This window comes from Dipteris shenzhenensis, chromosome 15 (genome assembly GCF_047967505.1).
Source record: "Dipteris shenzhenensis isolate YYH24624 ecotype China chromosome 15, Dip_SZ_1.0, whole genome shotgun sequence".
NCBI lineage: Eukaryota > Viridiplantae > Streptophyta > Polypodiopsida > Gleicheniales > Dipteridaceae > Dipteris > Dipteris shenzhenensis.
In genome coordinates, this window is record NC_141610.1 from 46,532,262 (window position 1) to 46,546,666 (window position 14,405).

The following is a 14,405-nucleotide window of genomic DNA, read 5'->3' on the forward strand; positions in this document are numbered from 1 at the left end:
GCATAGGCTCTTCACTAGGTTCCCTACCACTTTTCTTTCATCAACGGACTGCAGTGCACCTCGACTGAGTTTGTTGCTGCATACAAAGCTATAAGACTCAAGAACCGATACTATTGTGGACCCTAAAGACCAGCAAGACTACCTTGTACTATAGTAGGAAAAAAACTAGAGAGAGTCGACTCTCATCAGGATAGACCTCTAAAGCTTTTACTTTTATTTTTTTGCAAGAAGAAGTAAATTCTATTAATGCTTGAAAAAACCATACAACCAACTTCCAATAGGAGCTGTCGATGAAAATGAAGAAAAGAACTGGTTGCCAGCTAACAAGAACAACCATCAGTTTTCGGATCTCACGGCTCATTGCCTATAGAGAGTCCAAAACAAGAGCTAGCAACCATGTTGGTGGTCTATATGCCCAACGAATACCCCTCATGGAAAGGGTGTAGAAACTCCTGCCGGCCATGTTTGGCAGAAGCGCTCCCGCCTCTAGACAGCAGTCGCTCTCGAGCCTGGAGTACCGTGCTCCCAAATGGTGTGCAATGTGAAGATATTATCCTGCCAGATGGCTACTAGAGTAGCCGTCGGAGGGATCGACAAGCCCCCCATCACCCTGTTGCATTTGACCACCCATACGTTCCAGGCAGTGATGCTAGAGACGGTCTCCCAAACACATCCTGCGGGAGAGCTGGTGGGCTTGAATGGGTGGGCTGAACTGCCTCATGGATCTCAATCTGGGAAACCTACTGTCCATGTATCCTCTGTAAGCCGGCGTGACATGGTCGATCACAAAGGCATGGCCTCCCTCCATGAGCCACGCCACCATCCCCCACATGAAATCCCTGCTCATTCTCTGTATGCTAGCAACAATCCTGAGGGCCGTCAACCAGATCCGCTGTGCAGCGAGGCAATCCCAGAGACAGTGCGGGATAGTCTCCAAAACTCCCTCCCCACAACCAATGCATCTGCCATTAATCTGCATTTGCTCTAGACAGGGCCCGATGGACAGACCCGCCATGCGCCAACAGCCAGAAGAAGTAAGAGATCTTCTGCGGGCGCAAACTCATCCAGAGGCGGGGCCAAAATCGGCCGATGACCTCTCTCAGGACATCCTGCTCTAGCCAGTGTCGGTCCCTCGAAGGGGACCATGTTGCTGCCTCCAGACGTTGCTTGATGCGAGTGGTATACGAGAAGGAGACCTCCTCTATCCGGTCCTAGTGCCCTATATGGGCGGGCCAAAATCTTGAGTTAGATAAGATCAGCCAATCCAATAAAACCTAGCCACACAAAATGTACTCCCAAACTTAGCAAATGAATGCTCTCCCCATGAGAAGTTTTGTTGGAATTATCGCCATAATTCATGGCGATGACCAATGTATGACTAATAAGTGGGTTAGGGGCACTTTTCCCTCATTAGAGGTTTTTCCCCCTAACCACAGTTAGGACCCCTAACTACAATTAGTGGTTAGGATAAGGTTTTGTCACTCAGACAAAACCTTAGTCTTGTATGTTGTTTTCTTATCTCTTTCAATACAGTGTGTGATTTGCGCTCGTTCTCCTTTTCTCACATTTGGTATCAGAGCCACCAATCATCCGTCACCTCCAATCGTCCGTACAGGCTGTCTACCCGTACTACTGTCAGGCCGTATGTACCTGCAGGTCCACCATACACCATAAGTACTTGCAGTTCCACCGTATGATGTACGTATCTGCAGCTGCATCATACGCCGTACATACCTACAGCTCCATCACATGCAACTCCAGCACCCGTACACCTGTACCCGACCGCACAAACCTACAACTCTTATGCCGTACAGTTCTGTCAGCAGCTTCCGCACATCATATGGTACTCTTCCGTACAGGCATCGTACCTGCATTAGTTCTTCTGTACACTTGCGCCAGCCCATCCATACATTTGCGACAGCCTGCCTTATCTATCTATACTTGCATTGTCCGTACCTGACGTAGTGTCCATACCTGCCGTACAGGTGTGCCATACTTGTCTGTACAGGTTTGCCATACCAATCCATATAGGCCTCCCGTGCTGTCCGTACAGGTTTATCGTTGTGGTACAAACTTGTGCCAGCTTTCAGCTTGGTCATATCTTTGCTTGGTGGGACTTTGCTTCAGCTACACTTCTTGCAAAATTTGGGGCTTTTGTAGACAATTGCAAAATTTGGGGCTTTCAGTCAGTTTGCCCTTTTTTCAGTTGCAATTCCTCGCAAGAATTTGGGGCTTTTGGCATTCGGATGCAATTTTGCAGTGTACAAGCTGTTTGGCATTTTTGCGAGCAGTTTTGGACTCAAATGCAGTGACATTGCAGACAATTGCCATTTTTGCAGTGTTATTTGGTATTTTTTGGGCATTTGCAGGACATTCTGGTGGCATTTTGAGCCTCTAATTGGCTAATTTTTGAGCAGTGGGAAGCTTACATCTATATCCCGGAAGGGATTTGTGTTGTGCACCTATAAATCCCAGGAAGGGATATTTCTTTGTCACATTTTTTGCATTTTGGTTTCTTTGACAGTTATGGCTCATAACTATCCCAATGAAGTGTTTGGCATCCTCACACATGAGGATAAGCTGGATGATACCGATTACTCTTTTTGGAGTTTTGTGGTACGCAATATTTTAGTTAGCAAATATTTGTGGGATTATGTCACTAGGATGAGACACGGCCAGAGAATGTCGTTGCACTTGCCACTCCTCCTCAACAAGGTGGAGGAAGGGGTAGAGGACAAGCTCACGGTGCAATACAAGTGCTAGATGCAGTTGCTGCTGCACTTGTGCCTCCCACACAGGAACAGAAAAGGTGGGATTCATGTGATGCACAAGCACTTTCAGTAATCTCTCTTTCTATCAAAAGATTTATTATTCCGGTCATGCAAGACCTCAAAGGCAGCTTGGGATATTTTGGAGAGTATGTTTGCAGCCCGCAATGATGCCAGGGTCTCTTTCTTGAAGCGAGCGTTATCACATACTCACATGGATGAGGGTGACTCAATGCCTGATCACCTCACTAAGCTTCAGGACTTGACATAGCAATTGTTGAATATCGATGAAATTATTCCTGATTCAGAGATGATAACCTTTACTCTGAATTCTCTTCCTGAGTCATATGTCGGATTTTACACCTTGCTGAATTTGACATTGAGGGGGATAGGACTTATATTGCAAGAAGAGCAAACCACGAAGAACATGGCTTCACGAGCTGGTGAGCATGCCATGCTTTTGGAATTCAAGCCCAAAGAAAGGGGCAACATAAGCAGCATGCAAATCAGCCTACACATCAGCATCAAGCTGATTCTAGACAACCTTCTCACAAGGCTAAGAGTGATGTAGAGAAGCCCAGGAAAAAGGGCATTTGTGATTATTGCAAGAAGCCGGGTCACTACACAGGAAAATGCAAGAAAAGAATTGCCAAGATAAAGAAAAAGGATTCAAGCATGGCTGTCACATTTTCATCTCCTCATGCACATGATGGTGGTGATGCTTTAGCCAACTTAGTGGAAGAAGACTATGCCTTTTTTACTTGCATTTCTGATAAGGATGGTATAGTAAGAGCTATTCGAAAATGACAGCTCATTCATAGTGATGTCTACGGTACCATGAGGACTTCTGCATGGGGTGGGTATCTGTATTATGTCACATTTATGGATGACTCCTCAAACTACACTTGGGTCTATGGCTTAAAGAAAAATTCAGATGTGTTTAAGCATCTTTGACACTTTGTGGCAAAGGTTGAGAATGAAACAGGACTCAAGGTGCAGATACTACGCACAGATAGAGGGGGAATATACGTCTCATGAATTTGAGGCTTATTTGAAAGAGTAAGGCATCATACATCAGCTTACAGTGAGGCTCACCTCTCGGCAAAATGGCAAAGCTGAGCGGAAGAATAGAACTCTTATGAAGATGGATAGATGCATGCTCACAAGCAAAAAGTTGGCTCACAGGTTTTGGCTTGAGGGTCTCATGTGTGCCAACTATGTTTTGAATCGGGCTCCGACTATGGCTTTGAAGACAAAGACTCCCTATGAAATTTGGCATGGGAGAAAGCCTTCAGTGGAACATTTTCGTGTCTTTGGGGATGTGTTGCATATGCCCATGTGCCTGTTAAGTTTCGACATAAACTGTCAAACAAAGATCTTAAATGCATATTTGTTGGGTATAGTGTAGAGAGCAAAGGTTACCGTCTCTACAATCCTGCCACACGCAAGATTTTTGTCAAAAGAGATGTAATCTTTTCAAAAAATTCAGCACATACACTAGCTGAATTTAATATGCCAGCTTCCTCCATATCAGATGATGTTTTTGAGGGTTTACTACCCATTGGTTTGGATTCCGCATCTGAAATCCCTGCTGAAAATCAACACTCACAACAAGCTCCTCTTGTTCCACATGCCCTGATTCAGCCACCGGCTGATCTAGTTCCTCCACAGGCAATAGAAGATGTTGTCACGCAAGAGATTATAGAAATACACACAGCCAAAACTGTTCCGAATTGGCTGCTCCAAACTCTCAAGGAGAGAAGGCTTGATGCCCCTTTGCCTGGCAGAACTCGTAGTGCAGCAAGGCACGAAGGGGGGGCTCTTTTTGTTGAATCAGCTTTTGCAGGTACTCTTCTTAATGAGGAAGATCCTGATACTTTTGAAGAGGCCAAAGACAATGTGCATTGGATGAATGCCATGCAAGATGAGTTGTAGTCTATTGATAAAAATCAGACCCGGAATCTTGTGGATTTACCCCCAGGAAAGAATGCCATAGGTACCAGATGAGTTTTCAAAGTCAAAAGAAGGCTAGATGGGTCCATTGACAGGTACAAGGCACGGTTGGTTGCAAAAGGCTATGCTCAGAAGAAGGGCATAGATTATGAGGAAACATTTGCTCCTACTTCCATGATGACCACTATCAAATCAATTATTGCTATGGCTGCACACTTTGATTGGAATGTTCATCAGTTGACATAGAAACAACCTTTCTCAATGGAGACTTGTTGGAAGAGGTTTATGTCAAGCAACCTCCTGGCTTTGAAATTTCGGATAATGCATAATAAAGTTTACAAGCTGAATAAAGCTTTGTACTGGCTGAAACAAGCCCCACGTGCATGGTACTCCAAAATTGATGCCTTATGACTAGCAAGGGGCTTTATAACAGTCCAACTGAAAGTACCCTCTTGATCAAGAAGGATGGGGGGGATATTTTAGTCATCATTCTTTATGTAGATGACATGTTGCTCACAAGGTCACATGAAGAAAAAATTGCAATTAAACCTCAATTGAAAGCTACATTGGACATGTCAGATTTGGGCATGTTACATTTTTATTTGGGCATGTAAAACGCATCTTCTGTTACTTGCAAGGCACAAAGTCTTATGGCTTGATGTTTCCCAGCGGGGGTGACTTGCAGATGCATGCTTACAATGATTCATATTGGGCTGGAGACTATGGCACTAGGCAATCCACAAGTGGTAATTGTTCTTTTTGGGCAAAGCTTGCATTTCTTGACTGAGCAAGAAACAGTCTACTGTGGCTACGTCCTCATGTGAAGCTGAGTACAGGGCAACTTTCACAGCGACAATTGAATGTGTTTGGCTGCATTGTTTGTTTGCTGATCTTCATCTCTCATTGGAGGGTCCTTCTCCAATTCTCACTAATAGTCACAGTGCTATAGCAGGGCCAAGTTTCATGCTCGCACGAAGCACATTGAGATTCATTATCATTATGTTAGAGAGAAGTTGCATGCAGGGAAGATCAGTATGATCTATGTGTCAACACATGACAATGTTGCAAACATCTTCACCAAAGCACTTCCACGTGAGAAGTTTTGAGGCATTTCGCAGTGCCCTGAACTTATCTCCAATTGGTGATTGATCATTTCCTTGTACATCATCACATTGGCATTGCACGGGGGTGTTGGAATTATTGCCTTAATTCATGGCAGTGACCAACGTATGACCAATAAGTGGATTGGGGGCACTTTTCCCTCATTAGAGGTTTTTCCCCCTGACCACAATTAGGATCCCTAACTACAGTTAGTGGTTAGGATAAGTTTTTGTCACTTAGACAAAACCTTAGTCTTGTATGTTGTTTTCTTATCTCTTTCAATACAGTGTGTGAATTGCTCTCACTCTCCTTTTCTCACAAGTTTAGCCAACATGAGTTTGTTGCCGTTGTTCATGGAGGTGAACTAGGACTCCATCCAAAGTTTCTAGCAATATTGTTCAGAACGGGTGAACTGAAATTCCATCCAAAGTTTCTATCAATACTATTCAGGACGTAGTGATCTTTTCAACTCTATGCTTCAAAGGTAGTATACTTGGTGATCTTGGTATACACAAGATGGTGCAATTCCTTTAGGTTGTGACAATCAATCATGCAATTCTTTGGGCAAGATCCTATGGATCATTTCAAGATGAATGGTTCTCAACCGGCAAGGTCAAAATACCTAGAGATAAGCAAACATTCTACAAGACATTAAACCTAAGAGGGCAGTAATGTCAATGGTGGTCCAAGAACTGCCATAGCAATGGCCCCAAACACCATAAAGATTATGGATCGAATTAGACCCAATGCCAACCAAAACATTTGAAAGAGCCAATGATATTGAGAATATGGGAATATTGGGAGGCGCTCCTGCAATCAACCACCTAGTTGAGCATGGGGGTTGAGATTTTTTTATTTGAAAAGAGCTAACACTCTCCAAAAATCTCTTCCATTGATGAGATAACTAATCTAATTCTCCCCGTCGAAGAGATCATTATCAAATGAGTATGTATTTGAGGAGGCGAGAGGGCAAGCCACTCCCACAAATTTTAACCATTAACCTTGCATGGCATGGACTACACTATGGATCAGCATCTGAAAGCGATTTGCACTCCACATGAATAAAGATATGAGGGTTTTATCACTCAAATACTTGTAGACACAAACAAGATAAGTGACTCAACCATGAGGAATGCTAGCAGTGGAGAACATAAAGATAAATTGGAGTCCACACACTCTCATTCCATCAAACCTATTTTAGAGCAACACTTTTGTCACTTTCACACGCTTGATGGCAAAGACTCACAAAAAGATGCTTGAGAGAAGGAACCTAGAGGTTGACAGCATTTATAAACATGTGATCCACTTTATAATACTGATAAAATACAGGTCGATATAGCATTTGATCCACTTTATAATACTGATAAAATACAGGTCGATATAGCATGGACCTTACCAATGTTATATCGGCTGGATTGAAAATGAAAACAAACAGTGTTCCAGACACAACTGCTGTTAAAGGTCCTGCAGCCCGTAAGAATCTTAGTTTCTTCCTCGTTTTTCCCTATAACAAAGTTTGAACTTTAATATGTCAGAATCATGCAGCCAAAAAGTGTTTCTTATACATGATCATAGGTATAGAAACATGACATTCAGAGACATACACAAGATTCAGCGAAATAGGAAAGTTTCAGAAGGTGCTACAATGAAAAGACAATATCATTTTGTGAGCATACCAGATGCTTCATGGTCAGAAGGATAAAAAGCATGGAGCAGGCCATCACAAAGGGACGCCATTTAAACTGTCAACAAACCATAGTCAAAGTTAGATACCATCCTTTCATTTATGTACCACAAAACATGGGCAGAAACACCATTAGCTCCACTACTCATTTAGATCCGCCATTGGATTTCTATTTCTCAGTCATTGGTCACCATTTGTGATTCGACAAATTTGACACTACACTCACTACCGGTCAAACCAAACATTGACAACAGCCTTACACAAATCAAGTTGTTTATAAGGTCTTTACTCGCTTTATGACATCTTAATTACACTCTCTACGCAAAATGGTGAGTGCATGGGGCTTTCAAGTAATAAAGCCTATGAACTACAAAGCTTACGATCCCACTGACCTAGGGGAGCTTCCCAACATCCTCCATCATCAAATCAAGAGATTAGGAAGCACAAGGAGACCACATAAACGTATTCTAATGTCTCATAGCCATATGATGCACCATGGCCTTGCATTTTCAACCATTGTCTACGAAAATCTGCTTTGCCCCAACCTCTATAACATCAGCCCACATGTAACCATGGTTCTTCTTCTCGCCACATTTTCTATTTTCCATTATTGAGATCTCTTATTACTAATCACACGTGTGTATTCTTCTATGTGAGTTCTGATTGCAGGATTCACATCCTGGCCGGGCATCTTTGGCTACCATGTGCACATACTCTCCTGCAGCTTAGAGTACTCTCTTTTCATGACTGATCACCATGCATGCTATCATCAATATAGCACTTGTCACCTTCCGTGTGACCTTTTTCCGAACTTCAGAGCTCTTATCGCCTTTAGCGCGACCAATCACCTTCAATGTGATTCCATCACCTTTAGTGTGATGCACCATCTTCAATATGGTTCTCTGCCATCTTCAGCATGGCCATGGATCTTCAATATCCAACTGTCACATTTAGTGACAAGATGTTGGTAGCTAGTGCATGGGGTGGACTTCACACCAATGAAGTTACGAGTTGATTGACTACCTTACCGGATCACCCTCCACCTGGTATTAAATTACCAACATGCCGTACGAGACTGATGACATTTCGCACATCCACAAGGGTTCTCCATACCTGACGATTCCTCCCTGACACCTTCAACGGCCTTGGGGGTGAGCCTTGGTGTGTCGGGCTATGATGCTTAGCCAATGAGGACGGATCTAGATCGCATAGCTTAGTGAGTTGGGAGCGATCTCAAAACCCAATCCTTGAGTATCTAGTTTCGAGAGCCTTTCGAGAGCTAAAAGATGGTCTCAGTTTGGTAGAATTCTGAGTTGTCTACAATTGGATACAAGTTGTCTAGGTTCTAGGGTAGATTGAGGGCCTCTAGATTAATTAACCTTGATGAAGGGTAAAATAATAATAATAATGATAACCATATTCATATAGTTATTGAAGTATTAAATTATTAAAAGTTGATTCTTATCTAAAAGCTAGTTTAGCTTTTCTGCTTTTCGCTTTCTAAGAAGCTAGTTTAGCTTTTCTACTTTTTTTTTTCCGAAGAAACAGTGCTAATTATATTACTTCGAGATCAAAATACAAGAGGTCAGCTTATAGCTGACGGGCTGCGTTCACAAACCGGACGCAGCCCTAAAAGGTAGCATAATAAATCATACTCTCACGGAGGGATATGCTGAGTGTGAATGAACAGCCATCGGGGTGGTGAGTAGTGCCACCGAAGGCCCTGCGTAGTCTGCTCGAAGAAGAGGCTCTGTGTGTCCCAAGCCTGGAGGAAGCGTCTCCGCTTCTCCTGACCAGCCCGGGAGTCTCCCTGAATCTGGTCCCACTGGCCTCTGAGGGTATGAATAATCTCACTCCAAATCTCCGCCATGATCTGGGCAGTCGATAAGGAAGTGCCACCGAGGATCTGTGCGCAGCGCGAGGTCCAGATGTGCCATCCTGTAATGCTGCTGATAATCTCCCAGACTGGCTGCCTCTCCCGAACTCCTGTATCAGCCTCTGCTAGGTGCTGTGGGATACCCTCGAGCGGCCCCCACGTCCCCTGTGTGATAAGGAAGGTGGGGTCCTGCTGACATGCCTCGAACAAGTGATGAAGACCAGGTGCGGTGCTGCACCAACAGAACGCGCCCCAAGTGATCACTCCTAGCTCTGGTGCTGCGCGGGTAAGAAGCCCGAAGGTCCACCTCCACACTTCCTGGGCGCGCGTGCAGCTCCACAGGCAGTGTTTTGGTGACTCCTCGTCCGCATGGCAAATCTGACAGCAACCGTCCTGGCCTATCTGCCTCAACCAGCTCCCCACTGGAAGACCTTTGTGGGCAAGAAGCCACAGGAAGTATGAGATCTTCCGCGGCCGCCAGCTCTCCCACAAGGCCTTCCAGAATGCCTGCAAAAAGAACCTGGAAATACCCTGTGCGTACCAGCTAGGTCGCTGGGTGGGGGGGCGGCTCTGCATCCTCCCGAGAACTCGCCTGCCCAGAGTCGTGCTGTAAGCGAAGAAGGAAGTCGGCTGTCCTGTCACAATCTCTGGCCACCACCACTCTCCTGGGTCCCACTCAAGCTCTGACAAGGCCCGCCCCTCCCATAGCCAAAGACGCCAAAGCTGCAACTGGTCCTGCTCGATACTAGGGTCGGTACGCCAGACCTTCCCCAGAAGGCCTACGACCCTAACCCTCTGCCACGGGAGTAGGGGGTCGATGAGCGCATCCTCTCTCCTGAGTCGTCCATCCCCTGAAACCGCGAAGAAGGCGATAGAGGAGTCATCCAAACGTCCTGCGACCACCAGTGGGATGCCATGGGGGGTGAACTGTCCCAGCCAACGGGTGTCTCCAGGCATGAGGACCTGAGGCTCAGGTGGAGCCAACCAAGCAGCTGGGATCGCTCCGTCAATCTCCATGCGTCTCGCCTGGACTCCACGTGCACCTCCAGCTGCGACTGCAAGATCGGTCATCTCCAGATGTCTGTACGTATCCCTCCAAACTCGAAGGGACCGGGCTGGCCCCCTCATCCAGCCGTCCCACCTGATATGTGATCTCTCCCCCAACTGAAGGCCCTCGGCGTCTCTGACCTGCCCATTCCAGACGAGCGGCTGGCGATCGATCTCCTCCTGACAGCTGGGCTGGGACTGTATGAGACTGAGACAAAGCCGCCTCCAAACCATGAGGAGGCTACGAACGAGTGGAGAACGGGGCTGAGTGAGCGGGGCAGAAGTGAAGATCCACCTGAGGGACGGTGGCCACTCTCCACCTCGGCGCGGGACACAAGAGCCTATTCCCTGCTGAAGTAACATCTTCCACGTCTGCCCCCCCGGGGTCAAACCGCGGATGACAAGCTTGCCTAACAAGGCCTGACTCTGAAGCTCTGGATCGATAACCCCCAGGCCACCCTCAGCCTGCGGAAGAATGACTGTCTGCCAAGCAACCCTGGCTCTGGTATCTCTAAGACCATCCTCCCCAGACCAAAGGAAGTTCCGAACCAACCTCCTGAGCTGTGCCACGCTGGATCTCGAGAAGCACCAGCATGAAGCCACATACCAAGCCGTGGCTAGAAGGACCTGGTTAACTACCAGGGCACGACCTGCAAGAGACAGCTTAGCAGTACTCCAGAAAGCCAGCTTCCGTCGGATGGAGTCTAGCACCGGGAGAAACTGCTGAACTGGCGTGATGTCTAGGCCAACCTGGAAGCCAAGGTATCTAGCTGTCTGTCCTCGTGGAATCCATCTGAAACCCAAAAATCGCCCCCACTGAGAACACGCCCCAGGGTCTGTGAGAAAACCAACTGACTTGTTCCAGTTGATTTTCGCACCAGCGGCCGAGCAGAAGACCTCCAAGGCCATCCGCACCCTCTCTAGCATCCTCTCATCATCCTGGACATAAAGGGCTGTATCATCTGCGTACTCCGAGTCCAGAAGCTCCGTGTCCTCCCGAAGTGGTAGGCGAACCCCCCGGATCCCAGTAGACCTCGCCCGAAGGTAGTAAGTCATGGCCTCGGCGAAGAAAAGAAACAGGTAAGGAGCAAGGGGGCAACCCTGACGCACTGATCTCTCCAGGCTAAAGCGCTCACCCATCCTGCCTCCAATGATGACCCTGCTAGACGCTGTCTTGTACAAAGCTGAGATACCCTGAATCCATCCTGCGGGGAAACCTAGCCGCTCCAGAGTCCCCTCCAAAAAGGCCCAGTCCACGCGATCGTAGGCCTTCTCAAAGTCGAGAAGTAGAATGGCAAGGTGTGATCCACTGTGCTGAGCCCACTCCGCCGCCTCTGAAAAGGTGAAGACATTATCCAAGATATTGCGATCCTGGACAAAGCCTGTCTGAGTGTCATGAATGAGGTCTGGGAGTAGAGGCCGAACTCTGTCACTGATCATCTTAGCGAGGATTTTGTAGGCGGTAGTAAGGAGAGTGATCGGACGCCACTGGCGGATCTCCTGTCTATCGCCTCCCTTCGGGATGAGGCAAATCAGTCCCGAAGAGAGGCTCTCTGGCATCAAACCGCTGCTGAAAATCCCCTGCAGAGCTGCAAGGAGGGGCTGATGGATCTGGTCCCAGAAGGAAATGAAGAAAGCTCGGGGAAGCCCATCCTCTCCTGGGCATTTCTGTCCGTCGATAGCCATCAAGGCCTCCAGCATCTCATCCGAGGTAAACGGCGCCAACAACATCGCCTGCATGCTAGGCTGGACCAGGGATGGAATGTGCCTCCACACCTCCTCACGGGCACGACTAGCACGAGGGGCAAGCGGCTCCTGCTGGAAGAGGGTCCTGTAGAAGTCAGTGGCCAACCCCAGGACCTCCCCCGAATCCGTAACGATGTGACCATCCGCTGTCCTGAGACTCCGAAGCTGATCACCTGCAGCTCTCTGGCCATGCGTCCTGAAGAACTCTCTGCACATCCGATCACCCTTCCGGGCCCAGAAGGAGAGAGAGGCGTGATAGGAAAACTCTGAGCGGCGCTGGAGTGTCTCCTCCAGGAGGGCTCTGGCTCGAAGGGCCTGGATCCGAAGCTCCTCCGAGCCCGGGGAAGCCTGCTGGAGTCGCTGAATGGATGCGAGGTCCCTCCGAAGAGCTCTCTCTCTACTCCACCACTCCTGACGAACCTGTAGGGCTGCTAGCTGGCAGATCTGGCTGGACTCCTGCAGAGCCTGCGCAACTGAGTCCACCAAATCCGTGCACTCCCCCCAATCTCTGTCCCAAAGACTGCAAATACTGCTACGCACGTCCTCCCTCGAGAAAATAGAATCGGGAATCCTGCATGACCGGGGGGGGGGGGTCTGGGCTGCCGAATCTAATGAGAGGAGTACCGGCGCATGGTCGGAAAGTGTCGTCCCTGGAACTATACCCGCCTGACCGCCTCTACTGATGGCCCAATCACTGACATAGAATCTATCAAGCCTCTCCAGGAGTCTGCCTCCTTCCCTGCGGAAGCCCCAAGAGAAGTCCAGGCTCCCGTGCCAACGCCGGAAGGACGGGTCTCTCCAACTGTCCCTACCTCCTGTCGCGAAGATGAAGGAGTCCCAAGCTGACTGCTCTGCCTGAGCCATACCTGTAAACTCCGGACCTCTGCCCTGCTGGTCCTCCAATGACTCCAGATTGTTGAAGTCACCTCCAACAATCCAGGAATCCATGACTGGAAGAATCCCTGTAAGTGTCCTCCAGAAAGTGGCTCTGCATCGGAGGTCTGTAGGAGCGTAGATGTTGAGTATTCCAATTTTGGATCCCTCCAAATCCAGGCCTACCCAAAGGGCTCGGCCTGGGATCAGCGTGCCATGACCGAAAACTCCCTGGGCTAACTGCTCGCACACGGAGGTACAGACACCCCCACTCCTCCCCTGTGCGCCGATCGAGGGCTCCCAGTAAGTGTAGGAACGTCCAGGGAGAACCTTCCCGCAGCTACGGGAATGAGCCGCAGAGAGCTTGTGCTCCTGGAGCAGAAGTACATCCAAACGACCAATCACTGCAGGCTGAAGTTCCTGCCGCAAAATGAGCTTCCTGGGACCACGGGTGCCAGAAGAGTGAAACCCGTTCACATTCCAGGATACGAGGTGTAGGCTCATGGCGAGGGATGGGGGGCTGCGAACAACTGTCTGCTCGCGGTCGAAGTCGATGAAGAATCAGGCATGTCGGAATGGAGGCGCTGCCGCTTATGAGAAGGTTTGGAGGGGGAGACGGGATCGTCCTGCCCGTCCTTCAACACCTTCAACAAAGGCGAGAGGCCTTTGGTGCCATGAACAAATGCTTTCTCGAGCCAGCTCGAGATCTCTGAAGTGGTCATCCCATAGAAGGTGCGGAGTTTCTGCTGGGACCAAGCTCTGACATCCTGGGGGAGAGGCCATGACGGGGTAGGTCTGAGGATCACAATCAGTCGGAAGCGTTTGGCGGCGCAGCGCCACCGCAAGCGCACATCGCCCTCGGACCACTGAGTCTCGAGAAGCTGCCCACCGGACGGGCCTATCCAGGAACAGACCTGGGCGTGTGTCTGCTCTCTGAGCGCCTCCCAAACCGAGTCGTCTGTCCAGGTCTCGGTGCCATCGCTGAGGAACGTGAAGGCGAAGCTAGGGCCATCCCTAGGGGCCAAGGCGACAATCTTCCCATCCGCCCCTTTGCGGAGCAAGAAGATGCTGATGTCGAGATAAGCCGGGAAGGTCCCAAGGTCGGCCACGTCCAAGTAGTCCCAGGGGCCTGATCTGTAAAAGTCTCGAGGAAGCGCTCTCTCCTGAAGCTGAGACCCATCAGAGTCTGCCACTGAGGGGCTAGCGGCCATGGAAGCCTGCTCCGGTGGTGGTGTAGACTCCGGGTGTCCTGCCAGCGGGGGGGAGGGGGAGGAGGCTGAGGGGCAGGCGACTCGAGCTCCACGGAGGCGACTGGCGGAGCAGGTGGAGGAGGCGGAGCGGGGGCTGCCCTCGACTG

General features: G+C 48.7%; 1 protein-coding gene across 2 annotated transcripts in view; it reads right to left on the minus strand.

The window, feature by feature from the left end:
- The window catches only part of LOC147893901 (sulfate transporter 4.1, chloroplastic-like), a 253,154-nt gene that overhangs the window by 188,039 nt on the left and 50,710 nt on the right, over nt 1-14,405 (minus strand). For both annotated transcript variants that reach the window (XR_015542224.1, XM_087385809.1), the window contains exons 5-6: nt 7,499-7,564; nt 7,219-7,326 (exon numbers count right to left, since the gene is read on the minus strand). Coding sequence is in view for 1 of the 2 variants with exons in the window: in XM_087385809.1 (XP_087241935.1) it covers nt 7,219-7,326; nt 7,499-7,564 (174 nt within the window). In the remaining variant the exon portion in view is untranslated. The remainder of the gene's footprint in view (nt 1-7,218; nt 7,327-7,498; nt 7,565-14,405) is intronic.